Source organism: Pseudonaja textilis, chromosome 2 (assembly GCF_049901715.1).
Source record: "Pseudonaja textilis isolate UNSWEBS1 chromosome 2, rPseTex1.2, whole genome shotgun sequence".
Classification (NCBI taxonomy): domain Eukaryota; kingdom Metazoa; phylum Chordata; class Lepidosauria; order Squamata; family Elapidae; genus Pseudonaja; species Pseudonaja textilis.
Window position 1 is genome coordinate 62,674,425 of NC_141991.1, and position 18,088 is coordinate 62,692,512.

Here is an 18,088-nt window from a genome sequence, read left to right on the forward strand (position 1 = left end):
CAGGAGGCACTGTAGAGAGAGCAGCAGTTCAGCAGCATAAACTTCATGCAAGAGAAAGTCAAAGAAATTTGGGGATTGAAAGGAGGGGATTTCGTACCTGTCACGAGCAGACACCGAGGGAACTGCCACACGGTCTACTTCCTCTCCCCCCCCCCCAGGCTCTGTCAGGAGGTAAACATCTGTCTGACTTAGTGTTAAGCAGGATTTACTCATTAAAAAGTGTCAGATTATTTAAATGTCTGGAATAACTCAGGCAGAAGGGCAACCTTTCCTTCCCAAGAAATGGGTCATAAATAGAGGGGTGGGTGGGGGGAATGATAAGCTGACTGTGGGGAAAGGAGAAGATATCCAGGGCCTCATTCAGCACTACCAGGCACTCAAGAACGTGCCTTCCAGCAGCGTTGCTTAACCTTGACAACTTCAAGATGTGTGCACTTCAATTCCCAGAGTTCCCCAGCCGACATAATGGCTGGAGAATTCTGGGAGTTGCAATCCACACATCTTAAAAATTTTCAAGGTGGAGAAAGGCTCAAAACTATTGTCTCCCAACAGTTCTTGAAAGGTAACAGAAAACAAGCCACCAAAGCTGAAAGAGAGCTGAATGGAACAGGCCAAAAGGAGCCACTTCACATGCAGCCATTAGTCGGTTACAAAGCAAACAAGGGCCATGGCAAGGTCTTGCAAGCAGAGATGAAGGGGAGGAGGAGGGGGAGGAGGAAGAGGAGGAGGAGGAGGAAGAGGAAGAAAGAAGAGTCCCCATAAATTCAACACAAGGCTCAGGGAAGGAGGGGATCAAAGCTGAGGCCAAGTTCATGCTAAAGCCCTACCACTGGCTCAGTAGTTCAGCTTTTGAAACAGACAAACCTTAAAACCAGAAAAAAATGTATTAAGAGAATGCATACAAACAGGAGATGTTTATGACTGTATTTCATTTTCTTTGGCTTCTAGTGTTTTCCTTCTAATTTCATGCGCTTCTAATTTCTTTCACACGTAATTGCCTTTCAATATCCATCAATAACCTGAATAAAAAAACGTCCCTTCCCTCCCCATCTCCATATGCCTGCTTTACAATATTATAAGGAATACTTGCCATAAGAGAAAGAAATAATTTGAAACTATTAGCGAGGCATTACTAATAAAAGAAGGCATCTGCACTGAATTATAGAGAGGAACACAATAAAAAGATTCAGCAATGTCCAGGTTCATTGCAATGTTTATTGCTAGAAGCGGAGAAACTAATTAGAACTGGAGAAACTAACATATCTATATCTGTATCTCTCTCTCCCTGCCCCCTCCCCTCTCCCCGTGTGTGTGTGTGTGTGTGTGTGTGTGTGTGTATGTGTGTGTGTTTTGAATCAGCATTGCCTCCTACCAACTGCCTGGACAAGTTTCTGCAGTATTTTGGCAATATTTTTGGAAGTGGTTTATCACTCCCTGTTTTCTAGGGCTGAGAGAGAATGACTGGCCCAAGGATACTCAACTGAGCTTCATGCCTAAAGCAGAACCAGAACTCATGGATTCTTGGTTTCTAGCCTGGTTCCTTAACCACAATACCAAACTGGCTTGTATCTACATTGACAGTTCCAGCAATTAGGACAAGAAGAAAGAGAAGGAGAAAGTATAAACTTTAGAAAAGGAAAAGAATGTTTCTTGGGAAAACACTGTCAGTTTTCATGAAAGTATTTGACGGCAGCTTCATCTAAACCAGGGGTGTCCAACCTTGGCAACTTTAAGACTTGTGGACTTCAACTCCCAGAATTCCTGGGAGTTGAAGTCCACAAGTCTTAAAGTTGCCAAGGTTGGACACCCCTGATCTAAACCTATGGTTAATTGGGACCACTCAGTTCTTCATGCTGTCTTCTTCCCTTCTGCAGAACCCCCATAACCTGTAATTGTAATCTCAATCCAAACTCTCTATGTGCCATTTTGCATTTATGTTTTTTTAGCAAGCAAGATGTCCCCTTCTGGAAAAATCCTGGATCTTCTTCCTCAGCCTTCTCTCTGAGGCTAAAGTCACTTACACTCGTGAGCCAGCAGCCAAGGGAAACCCAAATCCAAGAACAATGACTATGCTCAACGGACAGAAAACGGTTGGCCTCCCATGCCTAGCTGCTGGTAATAGGAAAGGGAAATGAGTCAGATGCCATGGTGACAGATCATTGCATTAGGCACGGGCCACATGTTCTGGTCTTGCTGTCTCATCAGCTCTCTCAAAGCCTGGACATGTGCCAGTGAATTTCTGAGGAATTTTTCTCCTGGCCATATTACAACAACTAGTACATCACTCACATGACAATGTGGCAAATGGCCCTCAAGGCAAGCAGATGGTAGAACAGGGCTGGGAAGTATACTTCCTTTATGCCGTGAAAAATGAATTGGGTCAGTTTGCAAGTTAAATCCAGACTGTGGATCAATGGTAGACTACATGCCCTGCATGTAAGCAACCAGGTGTAGCTCTTTAAAAGTTTGTCTTAGCCATTTGTTGAGCACCAGTGTTCTGATAGAAGCTGGCCATAATTGGGTACACACCAACTCCCACAGAGAAACCACATAGCATTAACTAACCAGCAGCCGTAAGCATGATCTAATCAAGAGCAAGACCATGGCTGTTCTGGATCACATTGTCACTTCCATTGCAAAATACATCTCAGTGTGTCAGGACTGTTACTTTCACCAAATGCTTTTGGACCTTGAATCTAGTTGCTTAAATTAAATTAATTTCCTCTCTTAATTGATATTGATGAGAGCCACAGTCAGATCTTGTAGCTAATACTTCAGTCATATTTCATCTAGTCTGAATGAAGTGTTAGCACTGAACTTAAGCAAACTTCAGTCATAAAGAAAGTTACGTTTTAAACAGATCAGGTCTTTTCTCCATCTCTTTCAAGATCATTTCAAAACCGTGAATAAATCTGTACACAGGGAACAGCACTCATATTCCTTAGTTAATCATACGGGGATTGGGAGTTTTGCTCTATTGAGTGATAAATGTTCTGCTTCTTAATCATCCCACCAAAAAACAGAATAGCTCTGTGAGCTACTTCCATTCTCATGATAGAACAGAGACAAACTGGGCTACTGTTTTTAACTGGAAGAAAACCCATTTGGTAGGATCTTCCCCTTTATATGTGTGATGTTCTAATACAGAACCATCCCTGATTAGGAAGCATGTTCCTATGAACAGGACACAGCCGGGAAGTGTTTGCTTTGTCTAAAATGGCATGGCTGTCAAAACTTAAATGTACTAATTAATTACAACAGGGGACATGCTAAGAATCTCGTTCATTCTTTCTCTCTCTGTGTCTCTTTATTATACCCAAACACAGATGGATCTCAACCATTTGTCTCCACAACCTACTGTGGAGATTTTAAGTAAACAGGTCTGAGGTTGTCACATCCTGTCATCACTTTTGAGTAGCCCAAGAAGACAAATAACCCCTTCTCCTTTTGCAGGATGACCAAACAGATTAACTGTGGAGAGCTATTACGGGTAGGGGGTGGGATTCCAGCTCAGAAAGAGGCACCTCTCCTCCATCAATAGCAGCCTCATTTTTCTGGCCACCTGCCTCCCCCTCCCCCTCCCCACAAGCCTCCTTGCTATCTGCTGGGCTCAGTGGAGTAGAAGAGAAGTCTTTCCAGCAGGATTAGTTGGATTCCTATCTGGAATGAAACCTGTGGAAAAAGGAGGAGCGGAAAGAGGTGTTTTCTGTTCGGTTTTGGAATGGTGCCATGGCAACTCATTTGAGTTTTAAGCAGGAATAATATGACTTAGGACAACTCTTGTGCCCAGTTGACTTAACTCTAATCTCTCCTTGCTGGGATTTTGTTTCTAGGCCTATTTCCTTCATTCAGAATAAAAGTTGTAACTCAATGGAAGAACACCACTTGTATCACAGGCAAAAAGTCCGAGAAATTTAGTCCCACTGGGACAACTGTAAAGGCCCTGTTTGAAGCTACTGGTCTGTTGCTGATATTTTTACTCCACTTAATGGGCCATATTCCTTCTTTGCTTTATACATAGTAAGACCACTGCCATTATACAGTACACTAAATCTTAAATACTTGTTAGCAAAATACAATTACTCTGGTTCCATAACATGACATACCGAAACAAATAAACCACATTATGACAGAACAGGATGGCTTGCTTCCTACAGGATGCCGACTTGCCATAATATCTTAAACTACAAACTACCAAGTCCTTTTAATATAGGCCATGTGTATTAAGAGAAGCCAATAGCTGTATCATTGATGCTTCATACATTCCTCTGGAGTCAGTCTTGCTCGATCTTGGTGTTGCTTAACACGCAAATAATTAACTATTGCCTATGAAGTTATCATGACCACATCACCATTGCCTGCCCTTGGCTAAAGGGCCAACAGAGTTCACCGCAGAATGCCACGCTGTACTGTTCAAACAGAGAAAATGTCCCAGCACTTCAACGGAAGCTAAGAAAGAGCACTTGGGAAAAAATTGGTCTTTCTTTTTCAGCAGCCATTTTAGAAATTAGGGAAGCCAACCGAACATACCCAAAATCTTGGTCTTGAAGCTTTTAGGTCCTACATCTCTCTTACTCATGCCTTTATAACTACATTATTTAGATTATTGTGAAATAATTTCCACGAGACTGGCCTTAAAGATGACAAAAGAGCTCTGTTGGTAACAACATAGCAGCAAGGATGTTGGTGTGAGATAGTTAAGTGACCAACATCTATTAAAAAAATAATTCTCTGGTTGCTGCACTGGTTATCAATAAGCTTTCAAGTTGAATTTTCAAGTTCCAGATGCTGCTTTTGATTTATACACCCCTCTGAGGCTTGACCACAGGGTACTTCAGAGACAATCTGCTCCTGTAGATTCAGCCCAGCTCATGTGAGCTCAGAGGTGATCTTTTTCTATAAAGATTCCCATTTTATGATACACAGTGCTCATGGTGGTAAATCTGATGTCTTCCCTGCTGATCTTCCATAAGGAGATAAAATATTTTTAAAGGTTATTTCAGAGCTGAATAAAGTTTGAGATCTTATTGGGTGGGCAAATTTACTATATGTTTTGATGAAGTATGTATTTATTGGGGATGGGGGAATGAACCTGATTGGAAGAAATTCCATCTCACTTAGCTTCTTTTTTGTAGACTTGACTTCACGCTGCTCCTTTTTTGCATAACCTCTATGAGTTATAACCAGGGTGTTGAGCCCCTTCTCGCTCAGTCTGACACTTATCAAGGCATAAATCTGAAGGTGTCCTGGTTCATCTCCACTCCTGCCAAAACAGTGGGAACCTTTTTCTTATCTCCTGGAAGGTCAGGGTGGGTCAAAGCAAAAGAAGAATCTCTAAGTGCACAAGCCAGTCCTCCAAAGTGACCCTTACAGCCCTTATGGGGCCTCATGGGGCTAGGGCAGAATGCCACCAGTTGACAGATTGGGAAGAGAGAAAACATTTTACAGGTAAGAAAATCCACTTCTATAAGATCCTCAAAGGCATTCTACAAAAAATGAAAGGTCTCGGGTGAATCAGGATCCTCCAAGCTCAAGTTTTTAGTTATTTATTTTTATTTTTATTTGTTTACTTTGTCAAGCGTGTATTAGATAACAGATATAAGTATAAACTTGATTGTGATTACATGAAATGGGTACAAATAAAAGGAAACATTAGGACAGGGACGGTAGGCACGTTGGTGCGCTTATGCGTGACTCTTACAGACCTCTTAGGAATGGGGTGAAGTCAACCGTACACAATCTAAGGTTAAAGTTTTGGTGGTTTGGAGAAGAAACTACAGAGTCAGGTAGTGTATTCCAGGCATTGACCACTGTGTTGCTGAAGCTGTATTTCCTGCAATCAAGTTTGGTGCTCCTGTATTATTGTGGTTAACTTAAGTTAACTTAGAGCCCATTAATACAATGAAAGTATTTGTGGCTCTCTGTTCGTTCACTCTGGAAGCATCTGATTTGCGTCACATCTCCTAGTGCTTCTTAGCCTTTTCACTTTATGCCTTGGATGTTTGTTTGGCTGTATGCCTTTGTTTATGGTCAAAGACCAGATATGACAAAATATAAATTCCCCAAAGATGATGATGATACGAAGAAGTAAGAACAGTAAAACAGCAAAGTAAAATAAAGCAACAATAAAATAAAAACCAGTGGCACATATAGCTTAATTAATATATTTTCCCCCAATGGTCACTTACATTGATATCTTTGCCTGCCCAGTTGCATTCTTCTCTCCATTCCACAGGCGCGGGCCAATAAATCTGTGAGAGCAAAAATGGAGAAGATTAATGGCAAAACCAACCAATGACACTCCAAAGGGGGTAATCCTCTAGTCTGGTCATTCATTACAGCCTTGTCAAATGCTACTAAAGCCCTGGTACTAAAAGCATACATGGGAATTCTGGTGTTTTTTCCTTAGTCTGGATCCACAATTTCCCTGCTGTTTATATCCTAGTGCTATCAGGAAGTAGGCGGAATGCTGTAAAAGTAATGGTGGACTGATGGACTGCAAGACTGAGATCACCACGAATGCTTTGCCTAGTGCAGCTCATTCAAATTAATGTTATTGAGTTTTACATTTAAGAGTCACTGTGTGTAAGTTGGGCAGTTATTTGTTTAGTAAACAAGCAAGCAAGCAATCCATTGGCTGTCCTTCAGACCATAGCTCTTTGTGAAAACAAAAAAATAAGTATAAAGCCACTGCAAAAAGAATCTGACAAAAAAGCAATGAGAGCCCCAGTTCTTATTTTTTAAAAATTAAACAGCAAATGTGCAGAAACTGAGCAGTGAATGAACTAATCTCTTGAAGCAGAGATTTCCCCAAACTGAAGTGCTGCCACAGAAAACTGGTGCTTCAGGAGAAAGGGGTCAAAGATGGTTTGGCTGTATTGCATCCTCAAAGCTTTTCTCCTGCTGGGCCAGTATGCAGTTTCCATCAATAGTCCAGGATAGAGACTATCAGCACACTCCCCCCCACCATCCCATTTCATTAAGCTGGGAACCTTCCCAGAGATATTTTGTGAGGTTCATTCTCATGAGGAGGAAAATGTCTCCTTCCTCAGGGAAGAGAAGCTGCAATAAATTCCAGACCAGAGCAGGCCATTGGAGAGCCAACATTTTAAAATGTCTGAATCATGTTGTTCTTTATTCTTAGTAAAAGAGCTGTTATTCCACCACATTCTCAAACCCAAGCAGTTTTCAGCATGTAGTCGATCCTTGGTAATCTCCAAATACATTTTATTTATCACAGTTATTTGCTCCCCATCTCACAGATAGTGGGATCTGTATAAATTGGGCCAAATATCCTCCACAAGCTTTTGTGGGATAGCCATTCCTTCCTCTTTAACAAAAGGGAAGGGAAGAAATATTTGGGTAGAGTAACCACTACATTGTGTCTTTCCACGGCAACACAGCCATTGGTTAGACTGATAGGGGCGGCAGAGCTTATAATTGAATATCCCTGGAGCAGCCAGGTTGAGGTACAAGTCTGGTGCAGTACATAGGCTTCTTACCTTCCTGTCATGCTTGCTAATGTTGTCCAGGCTCAAGGATGCCATGTAGTTTTTGCCTCCCACAAAAAGCCGACCCCTCTCTTCATCCAGGAGCAGTGCATCGTAGCAACAAGAGCGTTCCAACTCATAGGTGCGCAGCCCATGTCGCATCTTCAGGTCTGGAGAAAATATAGAAGATGGCCTGTTACCCAACTACAAAAAGATTTTATTTATTTATTTTATTTATGTTCTGCAGGCCAGAATGAAGAGAATCAGATGAAGCCAACCAAGTGTGGTGCAAGCTAAATAAACGAAAAGAACAAAATATGGATGGTTTAATGCTTTTTCTTTATGGCTATTCATATATGTTGTATGCAGGGAACAGAGAGTCATACTTGTTTCAGACTGTTCTGGGTGACTAGCTCCCTGTGTGCATTCTAAGAGTCCTTCTGATGAATAATTTTGTATAAATGATTCTGGTTATCATGTTCATGTGACCTATGAAAAATGTAGGAGTGCCATTCTGCTGCTTGTCCATTGAGTACATGTAGAATAATAAGGAATTATTTCTTCAAAGATAAAAACAGACTTAAGAAAATGACTTGATGGTTATCACTGTGATGTGTCTATATCAGAATGAAACTATGCATAAAAATACAGTGGCTGAACAGAACTAAGTGATTTCTTTTCCCTTGGAATTCCTTGTAAAAATTATATGATTTATTGGTTTGTTTGTTTCTTTGAAATCATCAACACCTGCAGCATCTATTTCCTATTATCTTTTACACCATTGGAATATAATTCATAATCATGATAAAAAAACTACACCAAAATAATCTATGTATTTTGAGAACCACATCTCCAACCATTTTTTTTTTGAAAATATGCACTGATGTCTAGCAGACGTGAGTTTTATTGAATTAACTATAATTTTAAATCTATGGAACTGGGATAAAGATGTTCCCAAATAGTTCTGTATTGACATTCATGTACTAGACCTCAAGTTTGTTATTCTATGCTTTAATAACTTATAATTAATATAACTAATTTAATATATTGTAATGGCTGTTTATTATTACCAATTATGATTTTATTTTTTGTAAAGTACACTTTAAATTCTCTAATACTTTAGAGAACTCCAACACAAGGCTGATGGCTCATTTATAGAATGCTATAATTAAAAGTGACACATTATATTTCTGCTGCAAGTCTTCAAACATAAAAAAAACCCTATCATCTGATCCCATTAATTAATCTATCGTATACAATCATCCAAGAATTTCAGTAAAAGGACTGGCTTTCTATTTTCACTTTTGCATTCTTCCCATAATGTTAATTTAGCAAGATCACGGGGATCAAATCAGACTTGGTATGCCAGAAGCTAACACAAGGATGAATCCATTTTTTCTGAATATCAATCTTCACATAAGAAGTGTTAATATGTTGATACACACATGTTCACATTAGAGAGAGAGAGAGAGCAAGAAAGACAGATAGATTTTAATAAGGTCGAATTTGATCTCTGACAACTTCAAAATTGTCCAGAGAAGTTCTCCAAAACTTCAGTCCTATTTCAAATTAGTTAATATTGTATCAAGAAGTCTCAAAAACCATCCATTAATTGATATGGAAGATTGAAGTTTGTCAGTGAAGATGTAACCTTAATTTGAAATATCTATCCCTAAATCTAACTGATCATTTGAGTACTCTACTCTACTGTACAAAGTGCAGTACGATATGTTCTCCTGCCCTGAAAAGGACAAACTGAATCTCCCCACTGACAAATTGCACAAACTTAAGTTTCCAAAGAGTAAAACTGAGAGAGGACAGTCTGTTGTATATCGTTCTCTGCTAAAATTCCCATTAGTCTTCACTAATATTTTTGGAAATAAATAATGCATTTTCAGAGTTCCTAACCAAAAAAAATGAACAAAATTACAAATAACTATTGCCAATATATTTCATCAAAAGGTTTTTCTGCATCCAAGCCGCTAGATACAAATATTAGATGCCCTTGGTCAAGTCAGTGCCATCATCTGGTCTCTGAGCCCTATTCACTCCTCTGGTTTCCCCCATACACATACACACACACTACTCATGTCTTAGATTAACAGTTAATCCTTGAACATTCCTGTCACTTTGCTACATTCAACCCAGCAATCATAAGCATCTAAATGGGAAAGTCCTATAGCCTGAACTGGTAAAGGCCCTTGGGCTGTAGAGATGTTAGGAAGATAAACCTTTAAACCTGTCTTCTTTCTGACAATCACAAATGGCTTACCTATTGCACCCATTTATAGGGATTTTTGCACATTTAAAATAGCCTGTTGCTTATTAGCCTGGAAACTATGTCTTCCATGTAAAACAAGCAAGCAGCCTATGTTTTTTTACCCAACAATCCAACAAACATGCCAAAAAATCCCCCCTGCCCTTTTTTTTTGCACTGGGCACTCCCTTGGACATAAGGGGTATCTCTCTCTGTCTCTCTCTCTTTGTGTATGTGTATGTGTTGAAAAATGCAAGTAATGGCATGTCTGAATCCAAGATTCATCTCGCATACACAACTCAGCTGTTTGTGATTAACCTGCTCCAACCTAGAGTCATTCAAGCCATTGGCAGAGAGCTGGCTGTGGGGGAAACTTCTATTATAATCTGATTGCCCCCCATCCCAAATCCAATTTCTGCCTGTATCAAATCCCACCCTAACACCCCTCTTTTCAGCCTGTTCTTTGATTGGTCCCACCAACTTTAATAGGCTACCAGCCTCAACCAGCGTGACATTAATCTCCCAGCACAACAGGCATCTGCTCAGAGAAAGGACTCTTTCTTTACACCCAGAGCCTAATCTGCCTTCAGCAGCGGGAACAAATCAGGCATTGTGAGGAAGTGAAAGAAAGTGAGTGGCAGGGGAGCAGTCCACCCGCTAATGAGCTGTTGCCGATCTCAACTACAAGAGATGATGAGAAATCACAGCCGGATCAGCTGCACCAACTTATTTATTTCATTAAATTTATATCCTGCCTTTTTTTCCCCCCAGCAGCACAAAGCTGCATACGTTACACTCCCAGCAGTGTAGTTTTTCCTTTCAATAACTCAATGAAATAGTTTAAACTGAAATTAGTCCAGTTTACTCCGTTAGGCTATGGCCTCCGGCTTAATCTACTTCAGTTTGGACTGAAGATTAAACTGGATGCCAAAGCCATCCAGCAGCTCTGATCTGTCTGAGACCCAACTAAAGGACCAGCAGAAACAAGGGCTCCCCTTTGAGAAGTGCAATGCCAAATTAGCCAATCTAACCTGACTTTGGGTCAACTTAAAAAAAACAACAACATAAAGTTTCTGGAATAGAACAAAAATGAGGAATATCCTCCAAACTCTGTTGAAAGAGGACAAGTGCCTGCTTCAAATCAGTGCTTCACCTTTAAAAAGCTCATCTGCTTGCACTTCTTCCCATGTGTGATGTCCTCCTCCACCTCCCATATGGACATCTCTTCCCATCCAGCAATTTGTAGTTCTCACAGCTGAGTGAGACCTCAATTCCCTGGACAGATCATGCCCATTCAGTGAAGGAAAGTTGCTGTATGTTTCACGGAGGTAGGAATACTGCCCAGTTTCACTAATCCAAGAATAAGGTTATTCCAGATTCTTGTTAACAGATTTCCTTGTCCAAACACAGGTCAGGCATTTTTTTAAAGCCTAATTACAACCTAAAGAATTGGGACACAATTTGTGTGTCCTAGGTGAACAGCAGAGTTAAAATGGCAAATGAATCTTCACAAGATGCAAAATCTCTGTACATAGATTAGTAGCTGACCCAGATCCTATTTTGCATAAAGATCAGCTCTGTCTCCACTTACTGTTTCATGGGTCATCTCAAGAAGGCTTTCCCCTTAACATCATTCACACAAGAGTATTGCTCTATCAGAATACAAGAGATTCTACAGAACCCAACTTGGTTTCCATTCAAGAGAAACTCTCCTGCCTTCCCACCTCTTACTCCCATCCTTACCATGGAAGGAGAGCTTCACACGGGGACTGGTAGTGGTAACTGTAGTCCCTTTCCCAGCCAGCAGCAGAAGGAAGGCCAATGTCTGGATCATAGTAGCTGCTGCCTCTTCTTCTCTGGACTTGGGTGGCTGAAAGATGGAAAAGCAAGAGTGAGACTGTGCTCGCCAAGTCAGTCCTCCTAGGAGGATAAATGGGAGAAGGACAAAGTGACAGGAGCAATGAAGAGGGAAACACATAGCTTGCTTTAGAAGGAGAAACACTAATCTACTCCCAGTTAGATTTACCTATTTTGGCTAAGCAGTGTAAGGAGTAACCCAGAAGCAATGCTAGTAGCTTGAAGAGTGCAGTGACTCTTGCAGTAACTTAGATCCAAATGTAATCTTGTTGATTTGAATGCAGAGCAGTATAACAAATGGGTGTTGGATTTAAACCCAGAGACTATTGAGGTACATTGCAGGAGCTTGAATCAAATCAAATCAAATTGAAAATTAAAATGAGAAAAATGGAACTAAGGAACCTAATGGAGGAATTTTAGTGCAATAACAGAGTCAATGTTTCTACCATCAGAAGACATACTTGTTTCTCAGGAGCCACATGCAGTTCTAAGATGCATTTTAGCAGATTCAAGGGATCACCTGATGGAACTTTATTTGAGGAGCACAAGACATAAGGTGCAATTGTTTTCTTTGGATTAGATACATGCAAAATGGTATCTTCCAGAAATTTTGAACTACATTCCCCACAGTCTCTTGTAACTGACCATGGTTGGAGCTAGCAAAAACTGGAATCCAAAACTTCTGAATGACACACAATTGTCTATCCTTGGCCATGCTGCAAGCCCAATACTTCACAGAACTCCTTTGATTCAAGTTCTAGTCCGTTCTTCTGTATCTTTTTGTCTCAATCACTGCTGCTATATTTCCTTCTCTATCAGATACCAGAAAGTTACAGATGAGTGCATAATCTGTTGTGGTCATTTTGAACACATGTGTTACAGAGAAAGGCAAACCTAACTATGTATATTCGTTCCCTTAAACATATCTGGCTACTTGCAGATTTGTTCCCCCCCCCCTTCCATACAGGCCATTATTTCAGTTTTAAATATATCAGGCTAAAACTTGGCAGAATTATTTGCTTTCCATAGCAGACCAGAAAAAATAAGTACTGCCAAGACCATTTTAAACTTATTTTGCACTATCAATTTTCTAGATTACCCTTCTGCAGTATCTGTGTTATGCAAATCTGCAACCACAGAGATTTATTCTCTAGAAAGTAGAGCAATATTTTAAAATCATAACTATTTTGGGCCGGTCTGAGGAATGTTTTTATTCACATACATAGAATAACTGAGCTGTAATTAAATATATGGAATGTGTAGTAGCTGCAGGCTAACATGACTGCAATATGTATTTGTAAGGATATTAAAAACTTGTCCAGGTATAACAGGATCAGCTAATCCATTGCCATATAGATGTTTCTGACCTACGGTATCTAGCATTCCCAGACAATCTAATCAATTATTCTTGGGTAAGATCAACCAGAGCAGTGGTGGCTAATCTTTTTGGGCTCCTGTTCCAAAAACTGTGCGCGCTTCCATGCTCGCAGGCCAGCACCCAGAAGGTAATGCACGCCCCCTCCTTGCTCCCTATGCATGCACGTGCAATCCCCATCCCCCACCCCCACTGCCCCCTTATCTGCACTGCACCTCACAGATGATTTTCGGCGGGTTTGAGACCTTTCTTGGCCTCCCAAAGGCTTGAGGAAGGCTTCTGCAGGCTTTGCAGGTCGAAAACTAGTTCCATTTCGTCACTTCTAGTATTTTCAGAAAAACAGGAAGTGATGAAACGGGGCTAATTTTCGGCCTGCAAAGCCTGCAGAAGTCTTCCTCCAGCCTTTGGGAGGCCGAAAAAGGCCTCAAACCCATCAAAAATCAACTGTGAGGTAAGTGCAGTGAGGTAAGTTTGCCTGCAGCTCGCGTGCTGGCACAAATGGCTCTGCTTGCCACCTGTGGCACGCATGCCATAGGTTCGCCATCACGGAACTAGAGTGTTATTGAGTATTTACAAACAGGAGAACTGGATTCTCTTTCCACTTTGCTTCAAGTCACTCTGTCAGAAAATCCAGCAGTGAAAGTGAAACAAAAGCTTATGAATAGAGGTATTTTCTACTCATGTAAATCAGACACAAGCTAATAATGCTTCAAAGACTATTCAGAATTCACTCTCAGACTCTAATAAGCCTCCATAGAAATCCTGCAAAAATTACATGTGGCTGTTGTTAAATTAATGAAGTTATAGTTCTGCATGTTTACCATCTCTACATTGATATTGCAGAAAGAACAATAAGAAAAAAGAGAAAGTGCATGGATAATGGAACAGTTCACAAGCAAGGATACATTTTGAGTTAGATGCAAGAGCAGAAGAAAGATGGAGGGGAGGACACCACTATAATTTGTCTATTTATGTATTTATTAAAAAGTGCCTCCAAATGGCTCGCAGTTTATTCGATGCATTTATTTATGGGGGGAAAATTACACCAGCAGTTTACACATAAAACTTAGTAAAATCATAAAGACCATTAAAAAGCAAAACTATTGTACCATAAAAAAGTCAAAATGACAGTCACTCGATTCCAAAGGCCCTCAAAGGCCTTTCACTTCACTTTAGAAGATTCCTGGTCTATATTGGAGGAAAATCATGAATTGCACTTCGAAATAAACTCCTAGTCCAATGCTAAAACAACCAGCTTTACTATGTCTTGTTTTTGTGATCTGTTTAGAAAAGCAGAGGTCATTTTCACTTCACATGTATTGTCAAGCCAGGAGGAACCTGCCAAGTAACCAAAATCCACAAGCAGTGCTGCAATTTTAAAGTCAGACATCATAGTTATGATGACGTCAAAGGAAATTATGTCTAGATCCATAAACAAAGTAGAGCGATGTTTAGAGAACGAAGGGGAGAAAAATAAACAAGAGAAGCAGGAGAAAAGGAGGAGGGAGAAGAATTGTGTAAAAAGTTAAGGCTCATGGGAACAGCTGTCAATTGTAGAGTGTGATCCTCCCCATCAGATGTCAGGAATAATTTGGACGGAGTTTGCACATTCTTTTTAAACCTGATTTGCCCAGGCAAAGTTGAAGCATCATCCACCTTCCCTCTGGGCTTGATTCCCTGCTGGGTGAACCAGCTATGGCCTTGGCCAAGCAAAGGGCAAGCAAGTTTTGACAGACCTGCTGCTTTGCCTACACCCGCATGCTGAGGACACTGTCAACTCCTGCCATGCTCTATATAAATGACCTTTGCGATCACCTTATAAGTAATTGCATCCTCTTTGTGGATGACGTAAAACTATTCAACCCCACCGACAATGCTACTGTCCTTCAAATTGATTATGTGTCTGAATGGTCAAACAATTGGCAACTCCAAATCTTGACCAGCAAATGCTCTGTCCTACACATTGGTAAAAAATCAGTACACCAAATACAAACTAGGCGGATATGACCTCGTTAATGATCCTCACTCTGTCAATGACCTTGGAGTTCTCATATCAAATGGCCTAAGCGCCAGAGCTCACTGTAATAAAATTGCCAAAAAGGCATTAAGAGCTGTAAATCTAATCTTACAAAGCTTCTCCTCCAGAAATATTGAATTGCTAACTAGAGCATATAAAACTTTTGCTGGACCAATACTCGAATGCAGCTCATCAGTCTGGAATCTGCACTTATATTAGACATTAATACAATTGCATGAGTCCAGAAGTATTTCACAAGAAGAGTACTACACTCCTCTGCCCGCAACAGAATACCCTACACCATCAGGCTTGAGATTTTGGGCTTGGACAACCTTGAACTATGCCACCTATGGTTGGACTTAAACGCACAAAATTATCTGCTACAATGTCCTACCAGTCAATGACTACTTCAATTTCAATCGCAACAATACAACGACATGCAACGGATACAAACTCAATGTAAACTGCTTCAAACTCGATTGCAGAAAGTACAACTTCAGCAACAGAGAGGTCAATGCCTGGAATGCACTACCTGACTGTTGTTGCATCCTCAAACCCCCACTTCATTAACCTCAAACTATCCACAATTACCTCACTCCATTCCTAAGAGGTCTGTAAGGGGCGTGCATAAGTGCACCATCGTGCCTACCGTCCCTGTCCTATTGTCCCCATTTATTCGTACCTATTTCCTGTGTTCTTACTCATTTTATACTTATACCTATTATCTTGTAAGCGATTGATAAATCAAATAAATAAATAAAATAAAAATGCTTTGCTCCACACTTTGCCTGGGCAGGCCTATGGTGAGGCTTCCACAGAGCAGAGCTATTTAAAAAAACACGCACAAAAAGATAAAAGATGGCAGCCATGATGAAGGACTCAAAAACTCCATCACACATTTAAAGAAAGGTAGAGCTTCAATCACACTGTCATAGACATCTTGGCTTTTGCTTTAACTGTACCCTGCAGAGATCTTGCCACCCAAGCTGAGACCTCTCCAATTATACAGAATTATTTAAAACTTATTTATATATAAAAAAACAAGATATTTGTTTCCTGCCTGATCTTCACTGCAGTGAAATGATTAGATTTATTTATGGGAGTTCCTACATTTTTATTTATTTCAACTCTATTTTGCATTGTTCCTGGATAAATATTAAGTTTAAGAATCACTGAGCTACATAATTGAGAAAAATCCCTGTGGCCAGTTAAGCATCAGTTTTGGGATCAAGTGCCATCTCTTCAGCTACAATTTAATCACTGTGTGATTATGGAATGCGTAGTATGTTTCACGTATGAAACATTTAGAAAGCCTATCTTGTGGTTCACATTTTATACAAGAGAGTTTATGTTAAAATTATCTCTGTTCTTAGAATTTGATTTAGCGTGATTTTCAAGACCATTTTTTCCTACATTAGGCAGAATATGGAACTTGCTAGGGCACTTGACACCCATGGATAAGCAGCAGGACCTGAAGCTTAGGAACATCCAATTTTGCTAAGGCTCAGTATAAAGTCCATTTAAAGATCTGATTATTAGATTAACAGAGTTGGAAGGGACCTTGTAGGTCATCTAGTCCAACCCTGTCCCTGTTTCTCCCTGTCCAACCCGACATTCTCAAGACACTTCTGCCATATATATCCCAGGAGGACCAGGGTAGAGATACAAAACTTGGGGGTGGGAGAATCAACTGCATGTTGATGATGCCTCTCTTTGACCTGTAAATAATGTCTCTTGGGGCTTAATATAGATATTAAATCGGACAGATGAAAGAACCAAACTCATTCCATAATAGAGTATTTAAGGGTCCCGTCTCTCCTTCCCAGGAAACACAAATGATTGCCGCATTTTAGGAAGGTACGGAACCACCACATGAGAGTTGGCGGTACCATACAGCTGATACCTCCAACCTTTGGAGGAGGTTCAAAAGTATATTGTGTTAAGGCTCATGAGAGGTCCAGACAGGCAAAGAAGTTGCACTTCCACTTTTAAGTCTTGCATATACTGAATGAATATGCATGTAAATTGGATGAAAAATGAAACTGACCCTTTTGCCTGAGCTCTGGAAGAAATTACCAGGTGCTAAATGTGAGGTCAGTGAGGGACAAAAGATAGATTGATACGGTAACAGAAAGTGTTAATTGTAGGGCTTCCATGTATGTAGTCTAATTATGCCTGCCTTGCCTCAAATGCAAAGCCAATTCCATTAATAGCTGCCTTTAAGCTATCTTTCTTTGTTGCCTCTAAATGAATCATATTCTTATTGCATGTTTCTTAATCACCCATCTCCCTCGTATTCTGAAAGCAACCGATGTGTTGATTGAAAAGTTGTTTATAGCACATTAGTATAGTTCCGTAGTGGCAAACCTATGGCAGCATGTCACAGGTGGCACGCAGGGCCCTCTCTATGGGCATGTCCACCGTCGCCCCAGCTAAGTTGCACTGTGCATGCGCGTACACCTCCCACTGGCCAGCTAGCCTTCAGGTCTCTGCTGTGTATGTGTGGGGGCAGAGTGCATGCACGCAGGCCGGGCATGGAGGGGGAGGCCACACATGTGGGGGGGGCATGCACAGGCATGCGGGAGGGAGGGCATGCATGTGGGGGTGGGCACACATGCGGGGGGGAGGTGTGCACATGCATGGTGCTGCATGCATGTGGGGGGCGCCTTGCATTTTGGATATGCATGTGTGTACATGCTTTGGGCGCTTGGGGCCCAAAAGTTTTGCCATTACTGGTATAGTTGCTACTTTGGCTTGCCTGTATAACTCATCTGGATGCAGGGGTGGGATTCAAAAAAATTAACAACTGGTTCTGTGGGCGTGGCTTAGTTGGTGGGCATGGCTTGGTGGTCATATTATTGGCTGGGCGTGGCCAACTCAGTATCACTCACATCGAGGCATGCATCTCCGCACCTGGCCTCGCCTGACTTTGGGGATGCTGTAACAGTCGTAAGTGTGAAAAATGGTCATAAGTTACTTTTTTCAGTGCCATTGTAACTTTTAAATGGTCATTCCACACAAGCAAAGTACCAGCAAAGGAGGGAAAAAAAACTCCAGAGAAGTTCCTGAGACAGGAAGTCTAGTTCTGCCAA

General features: G+C 40.9%; 1 protein-coding gene across 2 annotated transcripts in view; it reads right to left on the minus strand.

Annotated features, from left to right (window-relative positions):
- The window catches only part of SEMA3B (semaphorin 3B), a 50,875-nt gene that overhangs the window by 20,491 nt on the left and 12,296 nt on the right, over positions 1–18,088 (minus strand). For both annotated transcript variants that reach the window (XM_087924088.1, XM_026725615.2), the window contains exons 2-4: positions 11,491–11,617; positions 7,503–7,660; positions 6,189–6,251 (exon numbers count right to left, since the gene is read on the minus strand). In XM_087924088.1, coding sequence (XP_087780214.1) covers positions 6,189–6,251; positions 7,503–7,660; positions 11,491–11,581 — 312 coding nt within the window. In that variant the 5' untranslated portion in view covers positions 11,582–11,617. The remainder of the gene's footprint in view (positions 1–6,188; positions 6,252–7,502; positions 7,661–11,490; positions 11,618–18,088) is intronic.